The 18647-nt window shown below is 38.0% G+C and overlaps 3 protein-coding genes across 5 annotated transcripts; 2 read left to right on the plus strand and 1 right to left on the minus strand.

The window, feature by feature from the left end:
• Nucleotides 1-357: 357 nt before the first annotated feature.
• Nucleotides 358-11306, plus strand: LOC127801401 (uncharacterized). 3 transcript variants are annotated; one of them, XM_052336505.1, is made up of 6 exons: nt 358-933; nt 2377-2820; nt 5019-5111; nt 7374-7513; nt 10304-10749; nt 10832-11297. In XM_052336505.1, the coding sequence occupies exons 1-5, from the start codon at nt 562-564 to the stop codon at nt 10743-10745; spliced, it is 1491 nt and encodes a 496-aa protein (XP_052192465.1). In that variant the 5' UTR covers nt 358-561; the 3' UTR covers nt 10746-10749; nt 10832-11297. The 3 variants fall into 3 exon arrangements, with proteins under 3 accessions (XP_052192465.1, XP_052192464.1, XP_052192467.1); XM_052336504.1 differs by having other exon boundaries at nt 10304-11298; XM_052336507.1 differs by lacking the exon at nt 5019-5111 and having other exon boundaries at nt 10304-11306.
• Nucleotides 10959-12033, minus strand: LOC127802097 (uclacyanin-3-like). Its single transcript, XM_052337787.1, has 3 exons — nt 11845-12033; nt 11136-11417; nt 10959-11027 (listed from the first exon to the last, which is right to left on the minus strand). Exons 1-3 carry the CDS (start codon nt 12031-12033, stop codon nt 10959-10961), a joined length of 540 nt encoding a protein of 179 aa, XP_052193747.1.
• Nucleotides 12034-15465: 3432 nt separating this feature from the next.
• On the plus strand, nt 15466-17619 carry LOC127801402 (flavanone 3-dioxygenase 3-like). The gene is made up of 3 exons (XM_052336508.1): nt 15466-15699; nt 16095-16342; nt 16515-17619. Exons 1-3 carry the CDS (start codon nt 15466-15468, stop codon nt 17092-17094), a joined length of 1062 nt encoding a protein of 353 aa, XP_052192468.1. The 3' UTR covers nt 17095-17619.
• The last annotated feature ends 1028 nt before the right edge of the window (nt 17620-18647 follow it).

Consider the following 18647-nt stretch of genomic DNA (forward strand, 5'->3'; position numbering starts at 1 on the left):
AGTCTTTAGCATGACTGCATCTTTACAACCCTCTTCTTTACCACTTTGTTGTGCCCCTGGGGGCACTATCTATCCTTTATTGTCACAACATGTTATTGAAGAAGAATATCACTTTCTTATATCACGAACATTGTAATTATTATTTGAATACTTTAAAAATTATAAAAATGGTGGTGGGATAGCATTTGAACATTTTAAAAAATTTAATCATCGTTGTGTTGCCTACAGGGTATTAATTTTTGAACATTAAGAAAAATATTTAGTGTAATTTTGAAAACATTTGGTAGGTTTGTTGAATTAGGACTATTTGTGTAACCCATTTTGCCTTAAAAATATGGAAAACGGATAAATCCGGAAACAGTTCGAACTCTGGAAACAGAAGTTAGAGTTGAGTGCAAGGTCTGCTGCGGAAGAAGCGAGCGATCTCTTTAACCGTCAATATTATTCACCGTTTCACGGAAGCAATTTCCGATTGAACCGGAAATCAAAACCCTAGACTTGACGACGAACACGACTCTCTCTCTCTCTATCTGCATATCCATACATACATATATATCGAGAATGCAATCCCCATGTATAGTCGCTTGTAAAACCTTCACGAGTTCGTGCCATCTCCACCACCTGCGAGGGTTCCGCAACCAATCCTCCCTCTCATCCCCGTCCTCTTCCTCGTCCTTGGCTTTCGTATCCATTTGTAAATTCTATCCAAGCGTGTCGTGCGGGTTCGACGGAGGAAGTAGAGAGAGAGTGACGGCAAGGGGCAAGGACAATGTCTGGAGCGCTGACAATGACATGGCCAAGGCGGCCAAGGAGAGGGCGGCGGCGGCCAGGAGGCGGAAGAGAGGGAAGAGCTTGAGGAAGTGGTCGAAGAGTGATAAGGTTATGCTCTCTGGTGCCATGTTGGTGGAGGTTGAGACTGTTCTTCAAACTCAGGTACCTTCGATTTTTTAGGGGAAGTGTGTTATATAGCTTTGTGTGAGCATGAAGCGAAATGAGTGATTATGATCTTGGGCAGATTTTACAGTCTGATTTTTTTATGGTCTGTTCGGGTAGGTTTTATGCCGAGTAGCTGAATTGGATTAACTTGCTTGGTATTGATATATAACGAGTAGCTGAATTGGATTAATTTGCTTGGTATTGATACACAATGCAAGCTTCGCGCTTCAACGTCTCTTTGAGTAGCTGAATTGGATTAATTTGCTTGGTAATTGATACACAATGCAAGCTTCGCGCTTCAACGTCTCTTTGAATGCTTTCTTATTGGAGTTCAGTCAAAATTACAAATAAAAATTTTGGTTGTTAGAATTACAATTCTGGAAGTTGCTTTACAATCACATGATTGTTGGATATGATGATCGGTCAAACTGCAATATTTCAGGGCATGTTTGGTTAACCATCCGGTTTGAGTTCTTAGTTTTTTGTTCTTTTTAATTTTTCCTATTTTGACCATGAAAACAGAAAATGGTGTCTGGTAGCTCGTTTTTGTTTCAAAAGTTTTGTAAGCGAGAAACAGGTGTTTTCATAATCTCATTTCGTTTTCATTTCTTCCCCCACCCCCAGCCTTGCTGCTAGCCATTGAAAGTCGCCAGAGGGGTTGCTGGTGACGAGAGGGATGTGGATAAAAGTACATAAATAAAAAAGTCCCTTAGGGGTACTGTATTAAGTGTCATTCCCCCAATAAAGAGGCTCAAGCTCAAGTCCCTTCAAGTTATATATCAAAGAGAAAAAAAAGAGAAAGAAAATTGCTGTAAGTTGGAGTTGGTATCATCTCAAGGTTCAGATGGGAGCAGGAGCCCTCTATTCTTGGGACACCAAGGTGGTAAGTTTAGAGGTTGGACTGAAAAGATGGTGACTTTTCTATTTTCATTTTTAAAAATCATAGTTGGTCAAGGTTAATAAAAAGTTTGGATGCTTCAAAAAGTTAAATATAACCCCAAAGAAACAAGGTTTTAACTCTTAAATATGTTTGTCATGTTTCTATGTTGTACAGGTTGGTTTATAATATCTACCATGTGATGGAACATGACCATATCAATTATCTTCTTTCACTTCCACCTCATGAAACTTTTTATATGAAGATTGCATTGGAACTTATCTCAACATTCCCCCTTGCTAGGGGGTTGCATCAAGCATAAAATTTTGCCACATTGTTCTTTTGCGTAGATTTGTATTATCAACATGACTTTTAGAAGTTAATTGACAATATGAATGCCATGCCATCAATCCTAACTTGGTTAGGATAAGGTGCAGTTGATGATGATGGTGTTGTTTGTCCATGTGCTTGTTTTTAGTTGCCTCTATTTGGGTGCTGTCAAGTATTCTGCTTGAATCGTGGTCTTGTATCATAACATATGGATGTGGTGGCTTCCCTTTCAGGAACCAGTTATTCGGCCAGCATGGAATACCTTTGCAAGTAGTGTCAGTGGGATATGGAAGGGAGTGGGAGCTGTATTTTCACCCATAACAGCTGAGATGGAACCGATTGATATGGGAAATAAGAATGAGAATCTTTATGACTGCTATACCCTGTTGCGGATTGAGGCAGTGCCACCCCCTTCTGGAGGGAAGACATCTCAGATCCGAAGGACAATAAATTGGGTAACAATGAATCCTTATGGTGAAATTCAAATGGCAGATGGAGGGAGCAATAACATTAAAAAGAAGTCCAAAAATGGAGACGCATCCTTACTTTTGAAGGAAACAGATAGCGGAAGGCTGAAAAGACATACTTTACCTAAATTTGAGTCTTTTGATTTTAAAACTACTGATGTAATGGAAGAAGATCAAATGGGAGTGGAGCCTGGTCTTGTTTTCTTTGAGGTAGATTTTACCTCCTTTGTGATGCATCTATTCAGCAATTTCTTATGGCTGGGAAAAACTACCTTGGCTACCTAAATGAAGTCGGTTGGTCTTGAGTCAATTATGTGCTACTAGCTGTAGGGCTGGCTGCTAGGGGCTATTGTCTCGTTGGTTTATTATAATGTGTCCTGAAGGGTGGTGATGCTATTTTTCTCCCTTCTATGTTTCATTTTATGTGCATAAAACTATCTCCTTCTTACCAACTACTGCCATGTTGGAGAGAATGAAGAAAATAATAGAAAAATATTGTGAAGTAGAAAACCCACTTCCATTTTGTTGATTCCTGAGCTCTACTTGCAGCAGGCTACTTCCTTTCTCTCCCAGTGTGTGTAGAGCCTGCCTACTTTTATTTCCTGTATCTGTATCATTAAGATATAGGCCTCTATATTTTCTTGTTCTTCTCTTTTCTTATTAGGCATTTATTTGGCTGTTGTCCAGTATGAGTTGCTCCATTCCCTGTAGAAAGTCCATTATATTATGCTTTATAATTATATTTTATCTGTAGGGTTATATGGATAACTTTTTACATTGTGTTATATCATTTGTTTTGGTTAGACTACAATGTTTGGGTGAACTTTTTGGTATCTAATCAAAATTGATCTGCACACACGGATTAACAAAAAGTGGGTAGTCAAACTTGGATCTTAGGTGCTAGAACTATAATCCTTTTAGGGCCTGTTTGATTGGCCATATTTTCCATGGAAAATAGCCATTTTCTATGTAAATTCTAGTTTTTGTGTTGTTTGATTAGCCATATTTTCTAGGTAATTACAATTCTCACTTTTGCTCACGTGATGTCCAATTCCCACTTTTGCTGGAAAATCAATTCTTTAGGGGGGGGGGGGGGGGCTTGGAAAAGAAATTCCAGGGAAGAAGAAGAAGAAAAGCGGAAGCACGAATGAGAAGCCACGGCCAGTGAAGATCGGCCATCAGCAGTTGCAGCGGCCATCGACGATGGGTAACAAAGATGGCAGCGACGACGATGGCCGCTGCAACCGGCGATGGGGGGAGGCAGGGAGAAGAACTGGGTTTGAGAGAGAGAGAGATGGGTAGCTTACCACGAAGGTTTTGAAAATGAGTTGGTCCTTCCATGGCGGCACCTCCTTGGAGTCGAAAATCCGGTCGACGGATGCCTCATCGACCTCATCTCCTTCCTCTGGCGCCGCCTTATTCTCCAGGTTCTGATGGGAGAAGGCAGTGATGGTGGCAATGCTTTCTCTAGCGATGGCGACGATGGGAGAAGGCAGGGCAACATGGTCTTGTGATGCTGGATCTCTCCATTCTCTAGCGATGGCGGCGATGGAGAATGGCAGGGCGAAGAACTGGGTTTGGGAGGCAGGGGGGAGAGAGAGAGAGAGAGAGATAGGAGAAGGCGGGGAGAAGACGGGGGTGGGTTTGGGGAGGAAATTGCATAGAAAATAAAATTCAATCAAACACTTCTAATTGATAATTTCCATGTAAATAAGTTCTAGACAATTGAATTGTCTATAACTTTTTTTCTTTCTATGTAAGTTCCATGCTTGCAATCAAACAGGCCCTTAGATGAATTTTGATTATAAATGTGTCAGGATCCAGAATCTTCTAAACTTATATGCCCTTTCTGAGAACTATAAGATTTGCAGTTGACATCCAGGAAGTTAATGAATTGTTTTCTTCAGTTTTTGATCTTTAATGTGTTGACTTCTTCATGAAATCCCCAAATGCTTGGCTTCCAAACAAAACATATTTTGGGACTTAGATTGTCCAAAATTTTGATAGACGACGATGCTTCTATGAAAACAAACCAAGTTCATGATACCCTAGTGATATCTGGAGAAAATATTAGCCAAAATTACTTCTTAATATCACTATCCTCATTGCTAAGTAATCATGTTTTTTATACCAGTTACGTTTGCCTGCATGAGTAGTCATTGCCTTCCCTTATTGTTAACTGTTAAGACCTCATTTCAAAACTTTATTAAATATTGAGGCATTGAACAGAGGTGGAAGGGTTTATATTATCTCTCGTACTTAAGAAGATGGAAGAGAAATCTGATTAATCATCATATCTTTTTCAATTTGAAAATAGCAAATGCATACTATGACAGGAAGTCATAGGATTATTTTTGACTTTGATTGCTTTTTTCACAACGTTAATAGTACTTTCAGTTGAATTTCAGGATGGATCTTACTCTAGAGGTCCAGTTGATATTCCAGTTGGTGAAGCTGATGAATCCAATTACTACCTTAACCCAACTTTCAAATTTGAACAAGTAAGTTCAGAATGAAATTTGTTCTCCAACATGTTTCCTGGTAATTATTTTAGTCTTTGTTAGTATCACTATTATAGTACTACTGAAAGACATGGTATAGTTAGTATTATTTATATGATTTGGTAGGGGTGCAAAGTTGGAGTGTGCTATTACTTATAAAATAATATGGTGGTATGCACCCATTGGGGTAAGTTAAAATTATACTATGGGTACCACAGATAAATGGGAGTATTATGTGTTTAACAAAGAAAAATAGTGGAAATTAGAACAAAATATTTGAGCACTTCCTGTCCTTCATGATGTGCGGTGCCTCTTAATACAATGGGTTATGAATTTTGAGGTATATCTCATCATCCTTTAAGCAACTGCCTGTGTTTTGCCATGTGGCAATTATTTCTTTTAGTTAGCACATTAGCTGAAGGGAAGATGTTCTAATTTTTGCTGCTCAAATATGGTTAAAATCCCTATATTGAAGCATTTTTACAGTTCATAAATGGTCATGGAAAGGACATGTTATGATGGCTTGACCATATAGGGGTTTGGACCTGTTGATGATGAAATGAATTAAAACATTTGTTATCCTAGCTGCTAGTGATTTAACACTAGCTACTGGAATTTTGTTTCCTTTAAGGTTGGATGTGTGGCCATACAACAAAGGATTAAAGTAAAAATAAGGTTATACATCATTAAGTCATAGTGGCTCCTATTGAAAAGAAGGTACATGAGACACGCTTAAGATGGTCTGGTCATGTAACATTGAAAGCTAATAAATGCTTTTGTGAGGAGAATGGATGGAATAGAAGACATTTTTAATAAAAGAGGCAAGAGGAAGATCAAGAAAAACTTAGTGGGAAACTTAGCATGATATGTGTTATAATGGCCTTATAGAAGATATGGTTATAGATAGAGATGATTGTTGAGTTAGAATCCATATAACCAACCCCACCTAGATAATTGTTATTGACGACTCAAGGATTGACCACCAATTGAATTTATAAAATTTAAGCGAGACTTCAACCACGTGTGTGGTGAGACGGACTAGAGTTGCCCTTGTATACAAAAAACAAGAAAAGACTGCTTTGGTGCTCGACTAGGATGACGTCACTCTAATGCTTGAGTTAAGTCAGTAAGAGATTCTGAGAATCAAAAGCTATGAAAACTGTAACCAATTTCATACCTTTGGCTCGCCTCTTGAGATCCTTTTATACCTTTTAGGATGAGGATAGTGATAAGTTTAGCCGGGCCCGCTCATATCGTAAATGATTAGTTGATTTTCCTTTGTTTTGTGAGTTTGGGTTTGAGTTGAATTGTAATTGCTAGATAGTTGTTTGTTATCTTAACCTAGGACTATGGAGGTGGGGACATGTAGCATTAAGAAGGCGGCTTAGATTGCCAATCTCTTGATTCTTCATACTAGGTTTGTATTTACTTGTTCCCTAAATGTTAGGGTTTTGCCTCAAGTTGAGGGCTTAATTGATAAGTCTTTGATGTCCTCTCCTGCTATAATTGTGATTGCGGTGTTGAATAGATAATACTTACCTTTATCTTGCTTGGAGTGTATTTTAGTGTTTGCCTTCTACCTTGATTGGGTTTCCTTGTCCTACTTCACTTAGGTTTCTTTATAGACAGGTTGTATCTGGGGTCCTAATCCTTCTTGGTGTCTATTTTGGCTTGGTATTGGGTTAACTAGTCAAGGTTAAATTGGGAGTTGATTGGGTGTTGACCATTGATGTGGTTTGACTGACGTTTATTTATTTATTTTCTCGGATATCATCTGTTATATTTTTGTTTTTCCTTTTATCCTTTATGGATTTTAGAGCAAAAATGCACTAAGAAAAAACAAAATTCTGGCATTTTTACTCTCTTTTGTTAATCAAAATTAAAGTAAAAAACAATTTAGAAAATGAATATCTCCCTTGAAAATTCAAAATCTAGAGTTGAAAGTTGAAACTTCTTCTTTCACATGCAATAAGTTAATTGCATGACACCATCTTTTATACTTAGACAATGCTATGAATGTCATATAGCTGCAATGTTGAAATTTGTTGCTCTCTCCTTTACTCAATTTATATTTTGCTCCCAAAAACTCATATTAACTTAAATATTGTCCTTTAAAGTTACCCCCTTCTAGGCAGTTTTTTCTAGTTTCATGCTAAAAAACGTAGTATATTTCCCTAGAATAGAATGTACTAGTTTCTTTTTAGTTAGTAGGATCTTTGGAAAATAAAGTAGTTATTCAGGTACTAATGTTCCCTTGCTCAGTGTTTGGTGAAAGGTTGCCATAAAAGATTGCGTATTGTTCATACAATAGAGTTCAGTAATGGTGGTTCGAACATCCAGATTATGAGGGTTGCAGTTTATGAAGAGCAGTGGGTCAGCCCTGCTAATATCCATGATGAAAGGTATCATTTTGGTTATATGCATTTTGGTGCTACATACTTGGAAAGTTTTATGTACCAATTTGTTTTTGTTTGTCTAATATTAGAGAATGAAGATATAGGGCATTGGGTCTTAGTCTCCCTTGTTATTTTGAATTTGACGTTCTGTTCCAGTTTTCTAGAATGGAATAAGAAAATTGGTGACTGTGGACCTTTTGCCTATTCTAATGGCTGTACTGTTGATATATACACATTCAAAGGAAGGAAAAAAAATATAAATCAGAATAAAATAAATGAGAGAAGGATATTTGCTTATCAGAAATATGCCTATTATGCATACATTGAATAACAAGGGCAATGAAATACTTTTTAAAGTTGATTCAACTTCTATCTTCTAAGACCAGCATGGCCACCATCAACTGCAGCATTCGGCCTATAGGCATGGATGCTTTATCCATTTCTGGCTCCTTTGAATTAAATGGATATTTTGTTATGTTTCTTGCTGGGGACGGTTTCTTGTAGGTTGTCCTGTAACACTCAACAGTTATCTGGAAGATAGCTTCTTCTTCCCATAGTGCTTATTCATTTTTGTAGGTGCATGTATTGAATGCTCAGTTCTTAATCTTATTGTTTTCTTCTTTGTTTTCTGTGATGTTGATTCTTATTGCATTTCTTGATTCTTTTTTTTCTTTCAATTATATAACATCCTGGAAAAGCCAATGAACTTACTCTTGTGAACACGAACTATCTCTGGATATAATTTGTTTGATTGTGCTCAAAGAAACTGTAAGGCTGCATTTTGATGTTGGAGGAAGTTATTTACTTCACTTGAAGAGGAAAATAAGTTTTCCTTGCAGAATAGTGTAAATCATGGTATCTTATGGGGATTCTTAGTGGAAAAATGATCCCCCTGCAAACTTCGAAAATTCTAGGAATAACTTTCCTGACTTCATGTTCAGGTGTCATTCTTGTATGTGGCAATTCCTCATTTTTCTTTCCTCCTTACTCATTTAGTGTCACAGGTTTGAAATCTTTTCTCACAATGAAACCTCAGTTTCATTTCTGCAAACACTGTTGAAAAAATTAGAGAATTCAAATGTCCAATTTGGGTATGTGCATCATATGCAGATTTCATATTTTTACTGACTTCATATTTGTTGTAAATGGGTATGTGAGTGATAGTAGAAGAGTCCATCCATAACAGGTTCTTGTTACTATGTTTCGTTTCTCCACATCACATTTGCTATTTGTTTCTTTTTGCACTTTTTCTACTGATATCGTTTCTAGCTTAAAAGAAGCCATTTTCTACACCCGTGAATTTTTTTTTTTTTTTTTTTTAAATGTGTATGGCAATGCAAACCACCGTTCTGTCCCAGGTCTGTTTATTGGAATTTTTTTGCTCTAGCAATTATCTATTTTAGCAAGACACCTGTTGTATTAATTCATGTTCTTGTTAATTTCCTTTGCTTTTCCCTTTTCATCCTTACATGTGCATAGCCTTGTTCTTTTTACTCTATCCTCCAAAATAAATTCCATTCATTTTCCGAACTAATAAAAAATGTTGCATATAGGTCATAAGCTTGGAAATGCATGTGCTATGTCATCCTATTTCTTTTATTTTTTTATTTTTTACTTGAATGATTGATAGATAGGGCCCTTGGAAACCCCACTTGCAAAGCTATGTGTAGTCAATATCCACTCAAATTAGGATAGGACACAATTTTTTGGTCAACTTAGTTCGTGGATTGGGTCAGCCAAAAATAATTTTCCATTAAGATGAGCAAGTTACTTGCTGAAAAATGGTGGTGCCAGAGTGACCAGATTGATGATTTCTCAAAACATCTTCATTTGCTTACTTGTAAGAGTTGGAAAATTTTTCTCTAATCAGTCATGCAGATTTTGGCATTCTGATTCCATCTGAAATGGCCTTCTTGACTTGACAATGAGTAGGCCAAGTTCTTCATTCCAGTCACTTGGTCACTAAATGGGAGAGTTCATGAATCAAACACTTCAGCTTTTGCTTCTATATTGTTCGTTTCTTTCCTATATATTTGTGGTCTTTTATTTGCTACTTTCTGGCTGCCAAAGTTACCCCTGGAATCTAATATGGAATGTAAGAAACCTGAAACTTTGGGCTACAAGCAATGAGGATGGCATATGTGCCTGCTGTTGGTTATTTGCAAAGTATGAGGTTTAGACATTTATCTAAACTTTTGTGTCTTGTTCATGTGCATGCAATGCTTATTTTCCTTGATTCATCAATGCAATACGTGGACTCCCCTTCAACAACAATATATCAAGCCTGAATCCCACTAAGTGGAGTTGACTACATGAATTTTAAACCACCAATCATCTCTATTTATGGCCATATCTTTCTATAAGGTAATAACTCATATTATATGTAAGAGTTTCCACCAAGTCTTTTTTAGTCTTTCCCTACCTATTTTGTTAAAGACTTATTCCGGTCCATCCATTCTCCTTACGAGTCTCAATAAGTCGTCATTTCACATGACCAAGTCGTCTTAATTGTGGCTCATGCATCTTGATATACATGGACTCCCTTCATTGTGAGTTAAGCTGCTAAATATCTGCATGTGTATTTCCATTAATTTTCTGAAAATAGTGTAGAATTGGTGCTCTTTGCTATATTATGCCCCAAAATGCAGCATTTCTCTGACACTAAGGTTTCACAGCATTTTTTCTTTTCAATATTGAGAAATTTATTGAAAGTCTTGCCACCTTTTAGCAACAACTGAGATTGGGTTCTTAAAGCTGTGGAATTGGCCTTTGATGATGATGTACCTATCATTACAGTGATCTGGAGTTCGATTTGAAGCCATTTTCCCAGAGAAAAAGAACTCAGCCATCAGAGCTGACTGGGTCCTGGAAGGTGTTTGAGGTGAGTGCTACACCAATATATGGTGAAGAGGCATTAATAGAGGAAAGCAATGGTGCCCCTTATGTGTACCTTTGCACAGAGACCTTGAAGAAGAGAAGCTTACCTGGGAACACAGTTTGCTTTGGGGAGGAAGAGATGCTGGATATGCAGGATATAACCATGCTTTGGCTGCCTGGTGGTGTTACAGGCTATGTTGATGTGAGCAAGGAAGGCGTCCTGTGTATTGGGGTTGGATGGTACTCGGATGAAGGGATCAACCTCGTTATGGAGAGAGAGTACGGGGTTGATGGAAACCTTAGGGAGGTTCGATCGAAGTCCGAAGTAAAAAGAAGGTGGCCGGAGCCACTACCAGCATAGCTGCGTAAGAACGTATCTTACAAAATTGTCCAAAATGTTACTTATGTTGAACTTGTTTTAACTTTAATCCATACTTTTCAAATCAGGATTTGAGCATGGTGTGATTACTAGAGACTTAGCATACGAGGGAGAGCAAACCTGATCAGGTTTGTGTATAATTTTTTTTTTTATTAAACTGCGTTTCATTAAAAAATCATGTTTATGTAAAGCCACTTATCTCACAATCATCATTTCATTCGTGAATTTTATAAACGCAATGCCATAAGTCTGACAATCACGGATCTGGCAATCATGAAACCATGCTCAGAAATTTAATCTATAAAAGACGGCGCAGCATCAGGCCTAGCCCATAAATGCCACTTCAGCTACTAGAAGTGATAAGGCCAATACCACATAGTTCTCGTCATCCGTGCCAGCTGCACTGCCACTCGATGGTGGTGGGGATTTAGAAGGGGTTGAGGGTGGAGTTCTATGAGGAGATGGGGTGGCTGGTGGCGATCCCATAGCAATCATGATGTTGATTGCTAGTTTCATGCCTCCTTGGCAGTGACCAAATCTGGGACAAATGGAATACATTGGACCAGGTTTGTCTAGGGTGATGGTGGTTCGGCCGCCAGAGTACGACTGCAGGGTATTTCCTGTCGTTGCATTTAGTGTAGTCGCTTTGGCCAACTATGTCCACACTTTGGGTACTGTCATATTGAAACACTGGCAGAATCAAGAATGAAAAAAAAGATCACCTTGAATCCAAACCTATTTTGAGTTGACAAAAAAAAAAGAAGGAAATTTCTGGGAATGATTAGTTCTGCTGTGAACATGTGGCGGTCAACCATAGAATGGCGTAATTAGTTGTGTTTGGTCAAATGTGTGTTTCTTCGAATGCACCATGTGAGCTGAAGTTTGAAGCGAATGAAATATTATTATTTTCAATGTATACTTTGAATTATGAGCCAATTTCGGCCAAGGACAGGAAAAAAATAACTGGAAAAGGAAATTGAGTTGAGAAATATCTGGGAAATAGAGCAGAGCGCTTGAGCATGGGATAATCTCTTGATTGTAATGTTGGGAGATTTTGTTTATATTCTCATGAAGCATAAACGAAGTGAACATTGATAAGTGTAACTAACTTACAGAGAGTGTCACCAACAGTGAATGTTTGTGAGGCTACCCAAGTGGAGTAATCCGTTGCCTGGCTCCATCCTGAGCTACCCCCAACCACGTGCTCCACTGCATAGGCTGACCTTGCAGTGAGCACAGCAAGAACAAGCAGGGCTGCTACCATGGCCATCTTATTAGGTAATTATACTCTTTTAAAACTTTTGGCCAGCAATGGATCAGAAAAAGAAGAGATACAAGCATGTGTAATATTGGTCTCATATTGTAGGGAATTATATAGGCAGGCTATGGTTCTGAAGTAGGTAATGAATTTGATTGGAAAGCAAAGAAGTTACTTCTAGAACTCATTTTTGGCTTATTATTTAGCTGCTTCTCTCTGAAAGTAAGACTATATTGGTTAGATTAGGTGCCTCCCTTCCCATCCCTACGTAAACCATTTAAGTCTCTCTCTCTCTCTCTCTCTCTCTCTCTCAATGAGTTAAAGCCTCAGTAGGTTTGGTGTTGCCGTAGTCATGCTAACATACCCAAATATTGTTTTGAACAAAAATTTCCATAACCAATGAAGAATAGAAATTCATTAATTCTGTACTGATATTACGGGAGATTTTCTTCACTATAAAAGGATTGCCAGACCCTTCAACCAAGTTTCAACGGTTTCTTTTTGGTTTGGTCCTTGGTTGTTTTCTAATTTGCTGTCAGAATAGTTTGATTTGATAGTTGGATTATGAAAGGAGCATAACCTTTTCTCTTGGGTTATATATGTGGCTCTCATAGTAAGACGCTGACACCTCCAGACGGTCATGACTTGTACGAATAGTTTTGGGTGTTACTTATTGGTAAAATATGTACTTGTCTAGATGGTCACTTGTAAGGATAGAATTGAGTATCAGAAGTAACGGCTACGAGGCTCCCAGATAAGCCCAGGTAACATTACAATTGATAAAAGTTCTAATCATCCCTATGCTGACCTGATTCTTCATTGATGTGTATTTTCTTTTTGATGATCCCACCTAACATTTAGATAAAGAATAATATCATGGTCATGCCGAGATTAGGTTAATGAAATGATTGTAATCCCATATTATTGTTTATTGCATGGTTTTCTCTGTGAAATTATAGTCACTTACATAAAAGGATAGTGTTTCTCAGGGGTTCAAAAACCCATGATTAATGAAAAAGAATGGCATATCAAGAGAAATTATTTCTATGCGGCAGTGGCTGCTTGCTGCTTGCTGCTGCGCCTTTTTTGCCCTTTGATTTGGGATTGGGATGTTGGGTGGGTGATGGCATGAACTGTGTAAATAAGTTTTCACATAAACTTAAAAAGATTATTAAACTCATTATCCTAAAGAATAATCGATTTCATATCCAAACACCCTAAACCACCCTCCAAACGAAACAAAATATATATATATAAAATCACATCTAATTCCTATTTACGTAATGATGGAAGCTAAGGTGTGATTCTGCACTGAGAAACTTTTGCGCCAAACCCTATCCGCGCCGCGTGCAATTTTCCGGAGAAAATGAGACACAATCACATATCCGGTACACGTCTTTCTTTCTTTCTTCCCAAGTAAGTAAAACAATTGCGGCTGCACCTGCTCCAGTCACGTTGAATGAGCCGAAGGGCCTGTAATTTAGCCGACACAGAGAGAGAGAGAGAGAGAGAGAGAAAAGAGCAAAAGCATAAGCATGATGCTCTTGGATCTGTTTTGACTCGCAGCTTTCTAAGGAGGGCTCTGGATGGAGACTGGCCAAACCTGGTGAAGCCACTTATCGCACAAAAAACAAAGAGTTTGATATCCCCAATTCGAATCGTAGATGATAGTCAAAATGGTTAAATCTCCGTTCGCACTCGCACACGCGTTCGCACTCTCCCTCCGTCTGTTTTAACACAAACGGCTCTCCCATTTGGACCAAATCCGTATCAAATTGTCCGATTGGATATCATTTTTTTTTTAAAAAAAAAGATATTCATTACAACTATAAGACTAATTTAATAATTAGTCTAATGTTACAATATAATTATATGTTTATTATTCATTGTGATCCTAAGTACGTGATATTTAATATCACTAGTGAAACTTAATAACCTAAAGTAAAATTTATTTTCACCCATAATCTTATATTCATGATTTAATTAAATATATATATCACTATAAAGGTTTTGTATCCCTTGATTGTTTTATCTTACATGGCATATTTTGGCTTTTGACTACCTCACCTCCAAGATAATACATAATTGGTCCACCTTCTTTGCATAAGATGGGTAAACTCGAGTTTGCCAATAGAGGATTAGTAGAGGAACTCCTATGCTTCCCACTTAGAAGAAAATAGGGCAACGCGCAAACAATGATGGAGGTGGAGTGGTGACGAAGACGATAACAATGGTGAGAAAGAGGCGTTGACAGTGAGGGAGACGAATGGTAGAGAAGGCAAAGATGACGAAGAAGGATAGTGTCGACAACGAGAATGACAAGAAAAAAACATTAATTGCGAGGGAGATGGATGGCAGAGGTGATGAGAATGGCAAGGAATGATGGTGTTGATGGCAAGGAAGACAAATGGCGAGGGCAGCAACGACAACGACGACAAAAGGGATGGTTGGTGGAGGAGGTTGAGATTTGACCTAGGATTATAAAATATGCTTCACAAATTGACAAATGAAGAAGAAATGAGAAGATTTGAGATTAAACTCAAACCAAGCATGGAGATAGATTTTTTCGTCTCTACTTTTGTCTCTTAGACAAATTTTTATTTAGAGGAGATTTTTTTTTTTTTTTCTAAACCCTAAACCCTAAACCCTAATCTTCTGCTTCTAAATCTATTTTTGAAACATCTTCAATTAAAAAATAATATTTTGAATAGAGATGAAAAAATTTCATCTTTATTCAAAAAATATTTTATTCACCATCCCATTCGAGTTTTTCCTTTTAATTTTTGTTAATGTTTTTTTTTTTATCATTCATTATATGATACATATATACATACCTACCAATTGATATTTTTATAATTAAAAAAGAAAAATGCCATTGTTCTTCTCTCCTACGCAGCGTTTTCTTTATTCTTTCAGCTAAGAGGCTATATATATATATATTTTCACTTAATTTGTTTGCAACAGTGGCAATATATATTTATTTTTCTCTTTTTTTTTTTTCCTAAAAGCAGTATAGCTATAGCTAGTTCACATGAAAACAAAATAATAAAAAAAGGGCAATATGTATGATATCGCTGACTCAAATGGAACAGGTCAGCCTGGGGGGTGGAAGGTGTGAGTGAGATCACCATCCATACAAAATTTTGGCCGGCTTATGGGTCCCACACATATTATGAGAGCAAAGTTCTATGCTCTTCCACATGCTCATCCATCTTGCCGTATATATAATAATATATTAATTTAATTTGCCAAGTGATTTCGTGGGTAAGATATTGCATTCATTGAAACTGTACATGAAAACTTCTGGACTCCCATGACACAACAATGGAGTTTCATCCGCTTATAAATACTGGGTACACTTGGAGATAGATTAATTTGCAGAAGACAGAGCTAGAAGAAGAAGAAGAAGACGGAGAAGAAGAAAAATTAAGATCAACATCATCAATGGAGGGCCCACCAATTCCAAGTTCGTTTACCAGTGCCATGACACTCACCAGGATGGGCGATCCCCACCTCCCAAACCGCTTTGTTCTGCCGCCGTCGCAGAGGCCAAACCCTAGCATTCCCGCCGCCGCCGCCATGCCCGTCATTGACATTTCTGGTCTGCATGACCCAGCTCACAGGCCTCACATAATCCACCAAGTTGGCTTGGCCTGCAAGGAACTTGGTTTTTTCCAGGTACTTTTTGTGGATTAATTAATGATTTTCATTTCACATAGAATCGTTTTAAGTGTATATATATATGTTTATAGCAGTCTTAATGAAATCGTTTAATGATCATTTATATATATATAGCAGTCTTCTTAATGAAATATCTAAAACAAGAATCACGTGGCAGAATTGTATGCTTTCCGTCCGAGTCGAGCATTTTTGTATTGCAATTTAGGTATAGATTACAAATAAATAAATAAAATGGTACAACATTAAGATTGACGCCATTTTTATATTTATATTTATATGTATATTTTTGATGTAGAATGGATTGACAAAAAGCGATTTTGTAGTACGTACGTAGTAGGCATGGAATGGGTGCTTTAATTTTAATTAATAATCAAATTAACGATGGTTAACAGGTGATTAACCATGGCATTCCTTCATCATTGATGAAGGATGCGATGGATGTCGGGGCGGAGTTCTTCGAGTTGGCAGACGAGGAAAAGAAGCATCTCGTGTCGGATGATGTTCATCACCCTGTAAGATATGGCACAAGCCTGAATCATGTCAAGGACAAAGTTCATTTCTGGAGGGATTTCATCAAGCATTACTCCCATCCACTCTCCTCTTGGATCCATCTCTGGCCATCCAATCCACCAACCTACAAGTAACTACTCTACATCATCAATCAATCATCAATCTTCCCAATTAAGGATCTATATATATATATATATATCCATATATACTACATGATCATGTAACTTAATGTTTAAACCTTCGTCTCCTCGTGACTGTTATATGAATTCTAACTCATCTCATCTCATCTCTCAATCCCTCAGGGAGAAGATGGGTAGCTATGCAGTGGCAGTGCAGGGGCTGCACAAGCAACTAATAGGAGCAGTGTTTGACAGCTTAGGGCTAAGGGCTGATTACTTGGAAGAAGACATTGAGCAAGGCTCCCAAGTCATGGCCGTGAACTTCTACCCAGCCTGCCCGGAGCCGGAGCTGACGCTCGGTATGCCGACCCACTCCGACTACGGAACCCTAACCATCTTAGCCCAGACCCACCAAGGCCTCCAAATCATGGACCATGCCAAGAGCTGGCATTCTGTCCCAGCCACAGAACGTGCCCTAGTAGTGCAGCTGGGGGACCAAATGGAGGTGATCAACAATGGGAGATACAAGAGTGTGCTTCACAGAGCGACTGTGAACTGCGAGAAGAAGAGGCTGTCAATAGCCAGCCTTCACAGCCTGGCGCTGGAGAAGAAGGTCGGTCCGGCGCCGGAGCTGGTGGATGACAAGCACAGCTCAGGGTACAAAGAGGCCAGCTTCGGTGGCTTTCTGAAACACATTTCTGGGAATGAATTCACCAAGCTGGGAAGGTACGTAGACACTTTGAAGATCGATGAGCCCCCATGAAGACGAAGTTTATATTCCATATCATTTCGATCAGCACGGACTGTTGGAAAATAACGTTCAATCAAAGTCACGTTATACAAAGCTCTCATATTACATATATTGGTTGTATTTTTGCTATGTTTTGTTGTATTGTTTTATGTGTACAGTTAGTTAATTAGTTGTTGTTGGCAGGATACTTGTGTACTTAAAGCTGCAAGCAGCTTTCTTTCTTTCACTCTAATGAACGATGTATTTTTTACATGGAAAGTGCTATTGGTACACCTTGGGCTACATAACGGTGTACCAATGACAAAAAAGTCTCTCATGAGGCGCATAGAGACGCATGTGAGGCGAGGGATATTTTGTTCATAATACCCCCTTATGTAACACAAAATGTACAAAATGATTGTACATATAGCATGATTCTTTTTACATTCCCTCTTGTCTCAACATGGTATTAAAGCGAATAGCCCACCTTTTGTTTTCGTGATCCGATTCGTGGTTTTTCGGCCATTTTCCGGTAACCTCAACGGATCTTGCATCTTTCTTCATTCGAAGGCTGCAATTTCATTTTTCTTTCAAAGCTTGTTGTTTGTCCATAAATTGTTCTGTTCTATCTTCATCATTGATGAGTAATTTAGCCATCAACAATGGATCAAGTCTGTTTTTCCTTCATCATTTTGATAGTCCAAGCTTAATCTTGATGTCTTAACCTCTCATCGGCAATAATTACCCCTCTTGGAGTTGTGCTATGTTAATTGCACTCTCTATCATGAACAAACTAGGGTTTATCAATGGGACAATTGGGTGGCTGACGATTGGAGATCCAAATTTCAACGCATGGATTCCCAACAATTACATGGTCATTTCCTGGATACTCAATTCCATATCCAAGGAAATTTCGACTAGTGTAATCTATTTAGAGTCTGCACACGAAATTTGGATTGATCTCAAGAAATGCTATTAGCAAAGCAACGGGCCTTGGATCTTCCAATTACACCTGAGTTAATGAATCTCAATCAATGTCATCTTTTTATAAGCTCTTATTTTACCAAACTCAAGATAATTTGGGATGAGCTTAGCAATTATAGGCTAATGTGCTCTTGTGGAAAATGTACCTGTGGGGGTTCTAAGGCTCTTGTAGACCATTATCAGACTGAATACATTATGTCTTTTCTGATGGGACTAAATCATTCTTTTGCCCAAGTAAGAGGTCAATTACTTCTCATGGATCCCATTGCCCCGATAAATAAAGTTTTTGCTCTTGTATCACAAGAAAAGAACCAAAGGAATATAGTTAACTCTATTGGTGGAAATGAATCAGTAGGCTTTTTTTGTGAAGCATTATGGGAATAAGCATGTTCTTGGTAATAATCATAAAAAAGAACGTCCAGTTTGTACACATTGCGGTTATAGTAGCCATACAGTTGAGAAATGTTACAAATTACATGAATATCTTGTGGGATATAAGCCTAGACAAAGACATAGTCAGGCAAATTTAGCCATGGTTAATCAAGTTTCTAAGGTTCCTAACCAATCTAAAGGTCATGAGAATTTTGAGAGTTTTATGCATA

The sequence above is a fragment of the Diospyros lotus genome, chromosome 5 (genome assembly GCF_014633365.1).
Source record: "Diospyros lotus cultivar Yz01 chromosome 5, ASM1463336v1, whole genome shotgun sequence".
Taxonomy (NCBI): domain Eukaryota; kingdom Viridiplantae; phylum Streptophyta; class Magnoliopsida; order Ericales; family Ebenaceae; genus Diospyros; species Diospyros lotus.